The sequence below is a fragment of the Globicephala melas genome, chromosome 10, assembly GCF_963455315.2.
Source record: "Globicephala melas chromosome 10, mGloMel1.2, whole genome shotgun sequence".
Classification (NCBI taxonomy): Eukaryota; Metazoa; Chordata; class Mammalia; order Artiodactyla; family Delphinidae; genus Globicephala; species Globicephala melas.
Genome location: NC_083323.1, coordinates 48,064,026 through 48,078,691, shown reverse-complemented (window position 1 = coordinate 48,078,691; position 14,666 = coordinate 48,064,026). Strand labels below are relative to the sequence as shown.

Below are 14,666 nucleotides of genomic sequence, written 5' to 3'. Positions count from 1 at the left end.
TTCCATCTTTAGTGCCTTAGTTTTTAAATTAACAAACGTTTTTAAAAGGTCTGTGAAATGTAAGCAAATACTTTGCATGACCACAGTTCTTTATAACCTCATGGTAACATAAGATCTTTAAGACTTATTGTGAATCAGTGATTTGCAAAAACACTCGACCAAATTAAGCACTTTAGAACAGACTGTTCACTTGCTTTCTAACCAATAGGCATGAATATTCTGTGTATCATCTTCAGTACCTTCTATCTATTGTAAATATTTTATGAAATCCATACTTTTTAGAAAATTAAGTTTATCATGACCTGCAAGATAAAGAGTAAGACCACAGAACATGTCCTAAGAGTAAAGAAGTATAGTCAAAAAGTTTGTGTTAGGGACTTCCCTGGTGGCACAGTGGTTAAGAATCTGCCTGCCAATGCAGGGGACATGGGTTCCAGCCCTGGTCCACATGCCACATGCCACGGAGCAACTAAGCCCATGCGCCACAACTACTGAGCCTGCACTCTAGAGCCCATGAGCCACAACTACTGAAGCCTGCACGCCTAGAGCCCGTGCCCTGCAACAAGAGAAGTCACCGCAATGAGAAGCCCGTGCACCGCATCGAAGAGTAGCCCCTGCTCACTGCAACTAGAGAAAGCCCACGTGCAGCAATGACCCAGTGCAGCCAAAAATAAATATGTTAAAAACAAAAATTCTTAAAAAAAAAAGTTTGTGTTAAATTTTTAAAAAATGAGTTTGCCTTGGAAATTCTACATTTTTCCTACATTTGTGCAAAAACATTGTGGACTCAGTTTTGCTGCATTTGGACCAAGCTGCAAAAGAAGTATGATATGTTTAAGTTGTTGTGAGTAGAATGTTTTTAAAAAATAATTATTTGTTCCAGATAATAACTTTCTAGAGAAGCCAAACCCTTGAAACCCTTGAAACAAACAGAACTGAAACACTTGATCAATTTTTATTTCAAAATGTCTACAAAGTTATAATTCTCCATTTTACAAATAATTTTTCAAAATTCAGACATTATTCAAATGTAAGCCAAAGTCCTTATACAAACAGAATACACACAAAGATCAAAAATATACATATTCTCTCAGCAAACTTTGTTACATAAATAAGTATATACAAAAGCTGGTATTTTCAATCTAAAGAACAATTATTTTAACACTGTAACCATATACAGAAGGTACTAAAATAAAAATAAACACCACAGCAAAAGTTAAAGGAACAACAAACTCATTTTATGACATCTACAACTGTAAACATACATAAAGCCAATCTTGGGGGGAATGTATACTTCACACTTATATCTTAATTTTTACTTCACTTTATTCATTTTTAAGAATATTCTCTGGATAGGTGAAATTCACAATTCTACCAGCTACCCCTGACACCTAATACAAGTTAGAACATGTGAAGAACTATATACTCTATGTCTTTGTACTTTGGGACAGATGCAAAACGAATTCTTCAAAAGTTAAATTTTTATGAACCTATGTTAAAAATTTTCCAAGTAAATTGAATTGGCTATTGAAAAATCAAACAATTCTTTTTAGGTAGGAAATGTTAGAAAAAAATCCAAACACTTGTAGTCTTAACACAGTAAAGCAATAAAGAAGATTATGCCAGTGGTTCCCCTAGATAAAAACAATTTAACTAGGTGTATGTCTAATTATGTTTTGCCCCAGAAATTCTCCTTCCTTCTCTGAGCTCGTGACAGAGTTTGAAAAGCCCGGAGACTAGAAGCTGCAGAGCGAGCAGAAATCTCCGACAATCTGTCCTCATCTGCAACGAAAGAATTATATTCAGTGCAAAAAATATGTCTTATAAAAATACTATGTTTCAAAACATTAACAGCAAATTAAAAGCATCAAGCTTTGTAATGTCAATATTGACTCTGTCAGAAACCAGTAATCTATTAAAATACAAGATATCAACATTTTTAGGATAGTTCATAGTAATTTTCCAAGTTTATCATATTTAGAAATCAAACATTTTAATGTTAAATGAGCATTCTGTTTCCTTCCTGAAATCCCACTATGTCATTACCTAAACACTTGGCCTGTGATTTCAGTATTACTCGGAAACAGTTCATCATCATATTGTCTCGTCCTACTTTAAAAAGCACAGCTGTTTGAGCAGAACTTTAATGTTTTAAAAATGAAACGCCATACCTTAACATGGTACTCACATCACATTTCTAAAATAATTTCACTTAATGTAGAAATAATGTCTGACTTTAATATGCTACCCTTCATTATTAGTGAAATTCCACAATCGGAGCAAGTAAATCTCTTATCAAGTTATTTGTAAACACTGTTCTTCCATTAAAAAGAAAACAGAACTGGATTCAAAGTGTCCAGATATTGGCATTTCAAAACATAGCAACTTGATTTCCAGCTCACTGAATTCTGAAAAAAGTCTCAAACTTCCTAAGAGAAAACCTTTAATGTGTGTGAAGCTATAATACATAAAGTATTAATTCAAATTTAATTTCAAATTCAAAATTTATAAATTTAGTAATTTCATACTTCTTAGGGTGCATTTAAAATAGTAATTTCAATTGTTCAACACTGAGAATTCAAAATTCCTCCTGCCACTATTAGAAGCAAATGAATTTGTCAAAACGAAAGAAAAAAAATTCATTTTCCCTAATTATATATATTTTAAGAATATACAGACATATGAAAAAAATGATGGATATAATGCTAGGCTGAATTCCTGAGCCACCAGCTACCCAGGCTGTAAAACAGAGTACTGACCTTAGGTGTGATGCTAGGCACAATCTCTTGCCAACTGTTTGTTTTAAAAAAGATTCTTCAAGGCTTATTTTCCAGTTTACTCATTTATAAAATGGGGATAATTTCACCCTCTTCACAGGGTTTCAAGGTTCTAATGAAATGACATCTGTGGAAGTACTTTGTAAACTATAAAGTGCTAACCAAATGTAAGATCATACTATTATGAACTACTATATAATAAAACATTATACTTTTATCTTGTGTTCTTTGACTATTAAAATACCTTCATCATTAAAGGCTTCTTGCTGGGGTAACTGGAAATTGTTCATCCTTGATTTTCCCACTTAAAAAAAAAAAAAAGCCAGAAGAAATTATCCTTCAAAGCCACCCAACAGTGTATCTTATTTATAGTCAACTCTAAGTGAAGGTAGGCTGTCAGAAAATTTATTAATTTTATAACTTTAATAGAAATTACTGCCAAAGGGCCATTCATTAATTCATAATGTACTTAGCAAATATGTAAACAAACAATGGATAATCTCCTGGGATTCTTTTCAGTGAAAATACTGATCTATTCTAACTTTAAAGAAATACAGTAAGCTTCTCTTTAAAGATGGCAGCTGGACTACACACATCTACAAAAGTGATATAAACCCACAGGACAGCGAAAATGGGAAGCAAGAAAACAGCAACAAAATTTTGGAAAGTGGGAAGCAAATGGAAGGGCAGTGAGTATGTGGTCATCATAGCCAAGTGAGCTGAATCCTTAGCAGCAGAGGAGGGATACCAAGAAGCAACCAATTTGCTCCCCTGATGGCTGGGGTTTTGGGAGTTCTGAGTACCACTGAGAGTTGGAGCGAAGGTAAAACTGAGTCAGGAATCTAGTTGAAAGTCTTTCTACAAAAGTCTGCCAGATCCTTCTTCAAATTTGTACAGCAGGGTAACTCTCCCAAAAGAGGAATGGAGGTCTCATTGCTGGAGAAGGTTTATCAGAGCTACTTTGACTGAAGGACACCGGATTCAACTGGGGGCACATATTCAAAATAGGGGTATTATATATATCATTTATCTCCTCAAACAGATAAAACATGCCATCCATGAAATAAGAACTGGATGCTGTATAAAAGGAGTATGTAGTGTTTAAAAAATCTTAGAAATTAAAAATATAGCAAAATATCATTTAAAAACTCAAGTAGAAGATAAAAATTAGTGACCCTTTCAAATTAAAACAAAAAGACAGACATGGAAAATAGGAGAGGTAAGATAAGAAAATATCATGTTCAACACGTCCAACATCTGAAAAATAGTAGTGCTGGAAGGAAGAAATAGAAAGTGGAGGGGAAGAAATCACTGACTAAATAACTTGAGAAAATTTCCCAGAACTGAGGAACATGACTTTTCAGATTGAAAAGGTCTAGTGAGTACTAGCAAAATGAATGAAAAGGGACCCACTATAAAACTTCAGAGCACTGGGTATAAAGAGAAGATGCCAAGAGCTGCCAGGAAAAAAAAGAAAGCCACATACAAAAGATCAAAAATAAAAAGAGCTTCAGACTTCTCAGTCATAATAGTGGACGTTAGAAAACAGCAGAGCAACACCTAATAAAACCAAAGGAAAGTATTTTATGACCTTGAATTCTACAACCAGGCAACATTTGGTAATGTCTGAAGACATCTTTGGTTGTCACGCCTGGGGAAGAGGTGCTATGGCACTTAGTGAGTTGCCTGGATGTTTATGGGAAAGAACATGAGAGACACCTCACACTTAGACCAAAGTGAACTTGGGTACAGCACAACTGAGTGTTCCAGAGATGAGATTTTTTTCTATTTAAAGAAATCTATTACATTAACTAAAAAACTAAATAACACAACTTATTAATACATAGTATATACTCAGAGCCTTTGTATCTATCAGTATAACACTTTCATTTTAATAGACAAAAAACTAAAATCCAAGTAATTACCATTATGCTGAAATTCTGGATCTCTCAGGGAGCCCTGAATTCGACGAGAAGGATGCCAGTAGGATGGGGCACAGGGTGGAGATGGAGACTGCCCAGGTGTGTTAGTTGGATTTTCTGGAATTTTTGAAACTGGAAGAGTTGTCTCAGCAAATTTGGGGATATTGGGTTCAGAATCTTCCCTCAAAGGCAAGGGATCAATTGTTTTTAGACCAGCAGCTGGAGAAGTCAGGAGGGGTATAGCACGACTTTCTTTCTAAATGACAAAAACAAAACAAAATACGTATATGCGAGTGTACATATATAAACAAAACAAACATTTAAACACACAAAAGTATATAACCATAAAAGCAGTAGGAAAAAATATGGGGAAAATTTATGTAACCTCCATGTGGGGAAGGTTTTATAAGCCTAACAACCGATATAGATAAAGATATTTAGCTAAGTAAAAACAAAAGATATGTAAATATTTAAAAAATGAAAGAAAAATGACAAACTTGGGGAAAATATACAACTTACTGGACGGACAATGAATTATTATCACTGTTACATAAATATTTCTTTAAAAGTAGTAAGATAAACCTAATTTAAAGGTAGAAAAAGGATACATGTCAGCAATTCATATACATACAAATTACAAATAGCAAACATATTCCACACCTCACTGATAATCAAATAATTACAAAATAAAAGCAATGACATAGTAATTTTTCACTTACCAAATTACAAAGATAAATTAAAACAAACAAACTATAATACCCTGAGCTGACAAGGATGCAGAAAACTGGCACTCTTATCCAGTGTTACTGGTAGGACAACCTTCCAGGGGAGCTGGCAAGATAGCAAAAACCTTAATACTGTGGCTCTTTGACCACACAATTAATACTTAGGGAGTATTTACATAAAAATAGGTAACAACAATATGAACAAAAATGCAGGTAAAGAATGGATTTCTTTAGAGCATTTTTTCAAAATAAAGTAAAACTAAGAAATAACAACAATAGGCATCTAGTTTTAAAAAATACATTTCAACAATGAGCATCTAGTTAAAAAAAAAACTATAGTATAACTACAGATCGTACATCATATCACAATTAAAAGTCAGATTATAAATTAATGGTATGGAAGTATGTTCACAATACATTGCTAGGTGAGAAAAATGTATTATGAAAACTTATCTACAGTATAATAAACAAATACACTATATATCTAAACTCAAATTCAACAACGGATGTTTCTGAACAGTAGGTATGAATTACCTTCTTTTTTTGTTTGCTCAGTATTTTCTATTTTTCCACAATGATAGTATATCATGAATAGAAAAGTCCCTGTATAATTTTACTTTTTAGGAGAATGTAAACAAGTAAAATCAAATATAGCCCCAAACTTTCCTGATCATTCCTTGTAATTGTTGCCTTTAGTTATTAACTTTGAGTTTATCAATGTAATGTTCAAAACATTGCTTTCTGACCTTAGGCATCATTTTCTGCAATTAGAGGGCTTATTGCTTCAAAGGGGAGATAGCCTGGGGTCTCATCCAAAAAACAAATATTTTTAAATCAAGATCTAAGATAAAATCACAAATTTTCCACTTGCTTCCCTTTTTTTTTTTTTTTTTGTTTTTGCGGTACGCGGGCCTCTCACTGTTGTGGCCTCTCCCTGTTGTGGCCTCTCCTGTTGCGGAGCACAGGCTCCAGACACGCAAGCTCAGCAGCCATGGCTCACGGGCCCAGCCGCTCTGCGGCATGTGGGATCTTCCCAGACCGGGGCATGAACCCGTGTCCCCTGCACTGGCAGGCGGACTCTCAACCACTGCACCACCAGGGAAGCCCCTGCTTCCCTTTTTAATTACAAAGATCTCTTATGAAAATCGTTCTTTTGGTTTTTTCTTTTTGTATACATATATGTAGAATTTGGAACTTCTGTCAAATTGGTTTCATTACTGTTAAAACCTGAATTAAATCTATAGAATATTTGTAATACATGGGGTTCCCAGGTTTAATTTGACTTTATGATCTGTTCTTGAACCTAAAAGCCTCCTTATTGGCCTCACTGCTTCTACTCTCCCCCAGTATAGCCCATTCTCCACTGAGTAGCCAGAGTGATTTTAGTTATCAAGTGTATCAGAGATCTATATCTGCTTTACTGCTTAAAATCCTCCAAGAGCTTCCCAGTGCCATTAGAAGAACATCCCACTCCTTACCCAGCTCCCTTGCCCACTCCCTTTCCACCCTCATTCCCACCCTCTCCCCTGCTTTCTCCAGGCTCCAGTCACACAGACCTCTTCACTCTCGATGAAACGCTCACTGTTGTTCACCTGCACTTGCTGTTCCTTCTACCTGGAAAACAATCTCCAGCCCAGATCTCTGCATGGGCACCTCCCTCATCAGCCAGGTCTTGCTAAAATGTCACCTCCTCAGAGGTGCCTGTCCTGATGACCCAAACTAAAGCAGTCTCACCCACCTCTTGGAGGTCATTTTCAGTTTTATTTAATTGATAGCACTTACTACTATCTAAAATTCTTTTTTAAAAAATCATTTGTCTACTTCTCCCAATGAAAATGTAAGTTCCACGATCGCAGGAATTTTATCTTGATTACCAATGAATCCCCAGATCCCAGAACAGTGTTTGATACATAGTAAGAGCACAGTAAATTCTGAACTGAGTGAATGAAAACGAAACTCCTGATATTCCCCTCCAAAGATGGCTTTCGTGCAGAGTTCTCTTAGTGCGTGGCACTCTCCATCAATCCTGCTGGGCAAGCCAGAAACCTAGAAGTCATTATCCAACCCAGCTCCAGGCCTTGACATTGTTCCCCTTACACAATTCTTCAGTTTCACTCACGTCTATGCCCACCCTCTTTAGTCCAAGCTATCACAGCTCCTATCAGGACTACTGCAATGGGCTCTCAAAGGTATCCACAGTCCACTCTTGCCTTCCACGGCAGCCAGAGAGATCTTGCAAAACATAAATCAATCACAACACTCTCATATTTAAAATATTTCAGTCGTTTTCCATTTTACTTGAGATGAAAGAAATTCTCAATATTGCTGTCTCTTCCAGCCTCATCGTGCTCCTGCTCCCTGCCACACACTGCACTGGTCTTTGTTTCCTAAAACTCTATGTCCATGGGACTTCCCTGGCGGTCCAGTGGTTAAGACTTCACCTTCCAATGCAGGGGGTGTGGGTTCGATCCCTGGTCAGGGAGCTAAGATCCCACATGCCTCGTGGCCAAAAAACCAAAATATAAAACAGAAGCAATATTGTAACAAATTCAATAAAGACTTAAAAAAAATGGTCCACATCAAAAATAAAAACAAAAAAATATGCCCTTTCTCTCCACGGGACTGTGGCATATGCTATGCTTCTCCTCCCCTCCCTTTTTACCTGGTTAACTCTTCTTCTTCCTCTATATCTCAACTCAATTATGACTTCTTCAAAGAAGCATCCTTGACTTTCAAGAAGCTTCCTGATCTCCATGACTAGGTCAATTCCTTCCAGGACAGCACTATATACTTCTTTGAAACTATTATTAGTTTTAATTTTACTTTTTTGGGGGTGTGATTCTCACAAGACTGTAGGTTCAACAAAATCATGTACCATGTCTATTTTTGCTCATTATCACAACCACAGCATCTAGCATGTAAGTAAATGGATAAGAAACATCTGCTGAATGAAGTGAGCTAACATACACTTGGGTTTTTAATATCATTTTTAAAATGTACAGATGGTACTTGACTATCAAACCAATATCATGAGAATTCTACTCTCAAGTCTTGTGAGACAGTGTTGTTTAGGGGTTAAAAATGTGGGCTCTGAGAACAGACTGCCTGGGGACAAATCCTACTCCACCATTATGAAGACTGAACAAATTAACACATGTAAAGTACTTAGCACGGAGCCTAGAACATAGTAAGTGCTCAGTAAATGCTAGCTATTATGATCATCCCCACAGAAGTTCCCCAAATTGCTGCTGCCCCACAACACTCCCACAATTCAAGGTGAAAATATTTCTGGATAATATAATATAGTCTTCCTAATTCCTATGGTAAAAAAGAAGAGATACAGAATGATATTAACCAAGGGCAACTGAATGACAGGGATAATTCACTGCAAACTGAATGACTTACAGATTTAATGTTATTATAATAGTAGCTTCTGTAAGAAAACAAAGGAAAAAAATGACTGTGTTCAGTGAGTTTAATGACTCCTCTGCCTACCAGCAACCAAGGGGTAGACAATGGAAAATAACCAAATCTAGCTCCTGGTACAGCTACTGCTATGATCCAAATGACCATCACCTCTTGCCTGGATATTGTAACTGACTAACCAGTTTCAGGCCCTTGCTCTTGCACCCCTACTGTCTATTCCCAATACAGTTGCCAGAGTGACCTTGGAAAAACCCAAGTCAAATCATATCACTCCTCTGCCCCTCTAAAGGCTTTCCATTTCATTCAGAATAAAATTCAAAGTCTTTGCTATGACCTATAAGGCCCTACACAATTGAGTTCCTCATTATGCCTCTGACCTCATTGCCCATCCTGTTCTCCCTTTCTTGCTCTCAGCTCCACTCCTGCCTGTTCCTCAAAGAATCAGGTACCTTCTCACCTGGAGGACTTTGCACTTGCTATTCTTTTTGCCTGGAATGCCTTCCTAGATATGCATATGGGTCAGTCCTTCACCTGCTTCAGATTCTGCTCAAATGTTACCCTCTCAGTGAGAACTTCCCTCGCCACTTCCTACTCACTTCCCCTGCTTTATTTTTCTCCTTAGTTCTTATCACTATCTAAAATACTATGCATTTTACCTAGTTATCCTGTTTATTGTCTCTCTCCTCCACTAGAATGTAAGTTCAGTGAGGGCCAGGATTTTTACCTGCTCCTTTCACTGCTACATCTCTAGTGTTAAATCAGCATCTGGAACATAGCTGGAACAAAACTGCCACAGAAGATGCTCAATCAATAGTATTGCTTTTCTCCTCTCTCTTCCTGTTGTCACTACTGACAAAAATTGAAAGTATAGCAGAAATACAGTGCCACTACCCAAAAAAACAATTCAATGCCTTTGCCTTCTGAAAGTAAGTTAAGAGCATCATCTCCATATATGATAGGCAGAATTTTCTAAAATCGGAACCTCTCATTCACTTATTGCATGTGACTAAAATAATCACTTCCTGAAGAGATGTTTTTCTCCAAAATATAAATATTTACCTTCCTAAAAGTTTCTAAGCCATCCTGAGAGGACATTCTTTTTCTCTGTTCTGCAACTGAAGGCTTCATTTTAGATGGAGACACTAAAACAGCACCACCTAGAAAAATGCAAAAGATGTTATATTTTGATTAAACTAAATTATCATGTAGAGAAAGCAGGTGAAATAAGAACTGCACAGTGTTTGCCTGTTACCAACAGCTGGAGTGGTAAGATCGTGATGAGTCCTCTGGATTCCACCAAGTTCTCTTAGCTTCGGAGTAGGAAGCCTGCCTCCTTTTCCTGAGGACACAGAAGACGACTCCGACCTACAAATTAAAACAATTATGAAGCATGTCCTCCAGAAAATATAATAAAAAAATACTTTGCCATCATTATGCAATTAAACTATAGACCTATAAGAGAAGGCCATTTTGTCTCTGAAAAAAATAAACAAATCTACGCACAGTTAAGAGTAACTGAATATTGGAAGAGTTAAGATCACTGCAAGTCAGCAACACACCAGAGAATTCTTCCATTATATCAGAACCTAACTTCCATATTAGCTGCAAAACTCACGAATGAATGCTAAGGGCATTGGACTATGGACAAAAAAATACCATAACCAATGGCAGAGAACCACTCCCCAAAGCATTCTGCATATAAATCAATGGAAATTAGCTATTTGCAGAAATCACTTATTTTATTAAAAAAAAATTTTTTAACATCTTTATTGGAGTATAATTGCTTTACAATGGTGTGTTAGTTTCTGCTTTATAACAAAGTGAATCAGCTATACATATACATATGTTCCCATATCTCTTCCCTCCTGCATCTCCCTCCCACCCTCCCTATCCCACCCCTCTAGGTGGAAACAAAGCACCAAGCTGATCTCCCTGTGCTATGCAGCTGCTTCCCACTAGCTATCTATTTTACATTTGGTAGGAAATCACTTATTTTAATATTACAAAACATCTTTTCTTTCTTTTTGGTAGTATAACCATCTGATAGTAAAGAATATCAGTTATTTTCTTCAAGTCACAAAGTCATACTTCCAGAGATATCTAGCAAATCATAATTAGGAGAATATAAATGAAAATAACCCTAACTACTTCCTCCCCAAGTAGCTCAATGTTCAAGTGTTCAACTACCAAGTAGTGGTGACTCAAATACCTGAGTGAATCAAATTATATAAACCATAAAGAAATGCCTATTTCGTGACATTAAAGTAAAATCTGCTCTTTATTAGTCATAAAACCAAAGTATAAACCACTATAATTAATTAGTGACAAAACGAAATACATATTAACTGTGAACAATAATGCGTCTATATACTGATTAATTTAAAACGCTCACCCTTCTTTTATTTTGTCTGCTTTAGATTTTTCCTGTACTTCCAACTTCTCTAGCTCTACCACATTAACCTGCTTGTCCCTTTCCTCCTCTTCCTCCTCCTCTCTTGGCTGTTTCTGTGTGTCTTCAGTGGTGTTCTCTGCATCCCAAGCCAGACGCCTTCTAACAGGTATGGGAGCATCTGACACACCCAATTTCTCTGTGGTAGTTTTCTGGGGCTGTTCTTCCAAGATAGGTCTTTTTTCTTCTAGTTTTGTAGAAGGATATTTCTGCAAAGTCTTATGGCTTGTAGGATCTCTGCATAACAAAAATAAGTTTTATTTTAAATTGAGTAGTTTGAGGTTTCTAATTGATACTTATTTTAATAAGTCCGTCATTGCCTTCCATCGTTCACAACTCTGTTTCCCACTGATATTGCCTTGCCCAGATACTGAAGAAAAAAAATCGAATTAAGAGTTCATTTTACAATAGAAGTTAAAGTTACAATCTATTAAAATATTCCAAAATAAATTATATTTATCTCCTTCTACTCCTCCCATCACACATATATGCCTGCACCACTGCTGATAAAACTCACATGTATCTCTCGAGTGGCCTCTGCATACATAAACTAGGACCCCCTCACATGGTCTAACTTGTTCAGTTACTCAATTAGGGTTTGTGCACAAACTCATGTGTACTTATGGATCAAATAAGCTGATTCCAATTTTATATTTTAGATATATTAATCTTTTCAAGTCACTGTTAACAGATTTTGTGATGAACTTTTAAAATCAGATGTCACATAATTAGAATTTATAGTTAATTTGGTATGTATGGCTACACTAATACACTATAAAAACCAAAAACTATTTTATTTGCTACAAATCGATGTGCTATTCCTCTTAGAAACAGTTTAATTGTGTTCACTTTAAAACCCAAAATAGCAGAGAATTCTTCCATAGAATCGGGGTGGAAGTTCCATATTAACCACAAAAATCCATTAATGAATGATAATGGAAATGTACTAATAGATAATATTCTCTAAGTTTTTATTATTGTTACCTTTTTCTTTTTGTTTTACTTTTTAAAGTTTTTTACGTCTACTGTATAGTCATCCCTAGTCTACTCTTAATTGCTAAGAAGGAATTTTATAAAATCCAATCTTCCAGATTTAAATTATGTATTATTTCTACCCAAGCGTGTAAAGCAAGTATGTATAGCTTTACTTTTCACAGAGAATAAACTAAAAATAATGAAATGTAATAAGTGGCTGGTATATTTCCATTAGACTAGACGACTTTTGAGTCTTCATATCATTTTCCTATGTAATTCCATGATCTACATAATCTATAACATACTTTTCCACCATCCACAAATAACATCTCACCCAGCAAGATCTAGTGCTCTAATGTTGCTACTAATGGTTCCTTCTGAGCTCGTGGTCGAGGAGACATCCCAACAGCGGTTGTTTTCAGACAGAATCTGATTCAGATGGTCCCGAGAAAAATGAGTTCCCTGAACTCGTTTCCTATAAAACTCAGCCTTCTCTCGGAGTTCTTTAACCTATGCAGGAGAGTTGAGATATCATGTATCATTGTAAATGCTCCTTTGCAAATATCACCAAGTAGCATATCCAAGACATTGTACAAATACAGCCAGAGACCAAGGAGAAAGAAAGGCAAAAGTAGCCACATATACTATGTGCATTTTTAAGCAGAAATTAAAACAGTCAAGCTGATGCACAGTGCAGTTATTTTACTTCAGGCCAGCAGGCAGGGAGAAATTTGCAGCAGCTAAGAAAAATATCGACACCTACTTCTTACTTCAACTGAAATTACACAAGTACTCTATGCATTATTACAGATTTAAAAACTCAAAAGCAACCAACCTCCGCATACCACATGGCATTTAGAGAACCCTAGGGGAGGAATACAGAAACATACTTAATGACAGGTTAATGCCATAATCGAATATTAATGGGAATCACTGAAATACCTTATTATTTTTCCTTCTAAATATATACCAAACTTGTCAATCAATTTTTTTTTAGTATTTTCAGTAGCATTTAATTCAGTAACCAAGATACTTTAACATTGCCTTGAAAATCAACCACGTTCTTCCATGGGTGGAATGCTGTCCGCAACAAGGTAACCTAATTACTATTTCCCCACCTCTGGAAGAGTACTGACATGCCAGAAACCCCTAGCCCCAGTCTTTACTTCTGGGCTTATATACACCTGCTGCTACTACTACAGAAGCTCCACTGAGAGAGTCATGAGGCTTTCCTCTCCACATTCCTCAACATTCCCTTGTAATCAGCAAAACCAGTATTAAATACATAATTTAAAAGAATATCCCACAAAATAATAACTGCAATATATTCGACAAAGCAACAGGATACCAAAAAAAACTTCTGATGAACTACTGATATAAGGTGACTTGAATTCCCTAATATGCAAATAACATATTTTCACGTGAAAAGGAGTCTTTTATACTCATTGAAACCCTTTCATTTTATACATCATACTGCCACCTTCTGGCTTCCCTGAATACAATTCCACAATGTAAAAAAATTAAGTTGCAGCTTAAAAGTTTTGAATAATCTGCTTAAAATAATTTATTCTCAAAAAACTGTATAATTTTTTCCTATCATAAATACAAATATTAGCCTTAAAAGGATACCTGGATACTGTCTGCTAAAATCGCTTTTCTCATATTATGTAACAACCTAAATGGGAAAAGAATAGATACATGTGTATGTATAACTGAATCACTTTGCTGTACAACTGAAATTATCACAAAATTGTTAAGCAACTATACTCTAATATAAAATAAAAAGTTAAAAAAATAAAAGCAAAGAAAAAAACTGCTTTTCTCTCACTTAAAGGCAAAAAAGCAAATAATGAAAATTGGCATTGCAAAAGCAACTGGAGAAACATATCCTCAGCTCCTTAAGGAAATACTACTGATGCAGAGAGATGCAAGTGCTACATCTCTAGGGAATCAGACAAAGCAAAGGACAGTGCCTGCCAGGGCAAAAGAAAACACATAATCCCAAAAGAGTCCTACTGCTCTAATGAACCAAACCTGAAACATTCCTAAAAGATAATTCAAAATATTGTTTTCTTCACTGTTAAAAAAATTAAGCCATGTTCATTTACCATTTTTTCAACTCTTATACTTTAAAGAAAATTACTAATAATGGTTTTTGCATTTAATAGGTATTGAGTCTGTTGAACTCTTAACCAGTGTATTCTGAATGCATGGGAAGCTTGTAATAAAGTGCCTTGATATAATCCGGATTTTATTTCTAATAAGTACCCCCATGCTTCAAATGTGTCATGGTCACTCCATCACCTACATGATAACATCTTCATGCCTTAGGATCACTTCCTCCCCCCTGGGTTCTCAAAGCCCTTGGTGCATATCCCCACTAGTACTTATT

General features: G+C 35.9%; 1 protein-coding gene across 2 annotated transcripts in view; it reads right to left on the bottom strand.

Annotated features, from left to right (window-relative positions):
* Nucleotides 1–941: 941 nt before the first annotated feature.
* Nucleotides 942–14,666, bottom strand: part of MDM1 (Mdm1 nuclear protein) — a 29,105-nt gene continuing 15,380 nt past the window's right edge. Inside the window, exons 8-15 of one of the 2 annotated variants that reach the window (XM_030866349.2) lie at nt 13,110–13,139; nt 12,609–12,784; nt 11,243–11,536; nt 10,103–10,215; nt 9,910–10,007; nt 4,703–4,955; nt 3,022–3,081; nt 942–1,782 (exon numbers count right to left, since the gene is read on the bottom strand). In XM_030866349.2, the coding sequence (XP_030722209.1) occupies nt 1,670–1,782; nt 3,022–3,081; nt 4,703–4,955; nt 9,910–10,007; nt 10,103–10,215; nt 11,243–11,536; nt 12,609–12,784; nt 13,110–13,139 (1,137 nt within the window). In that variant the 3' untranslated portion in view covers nt 942–1,669. The remainder of the gene's footprint in view (nt 1,783–3,021; nt 3,082–4,702; nt 4,956–9,909; nt 10,008–10,102; nt 10,216–11,242; nt 11,537–12,608; nt 12,785–13,109; nt 13,140–14,666) is intronic. The other variant, XM_030866350.2, reaches the window with a different exon arrangement.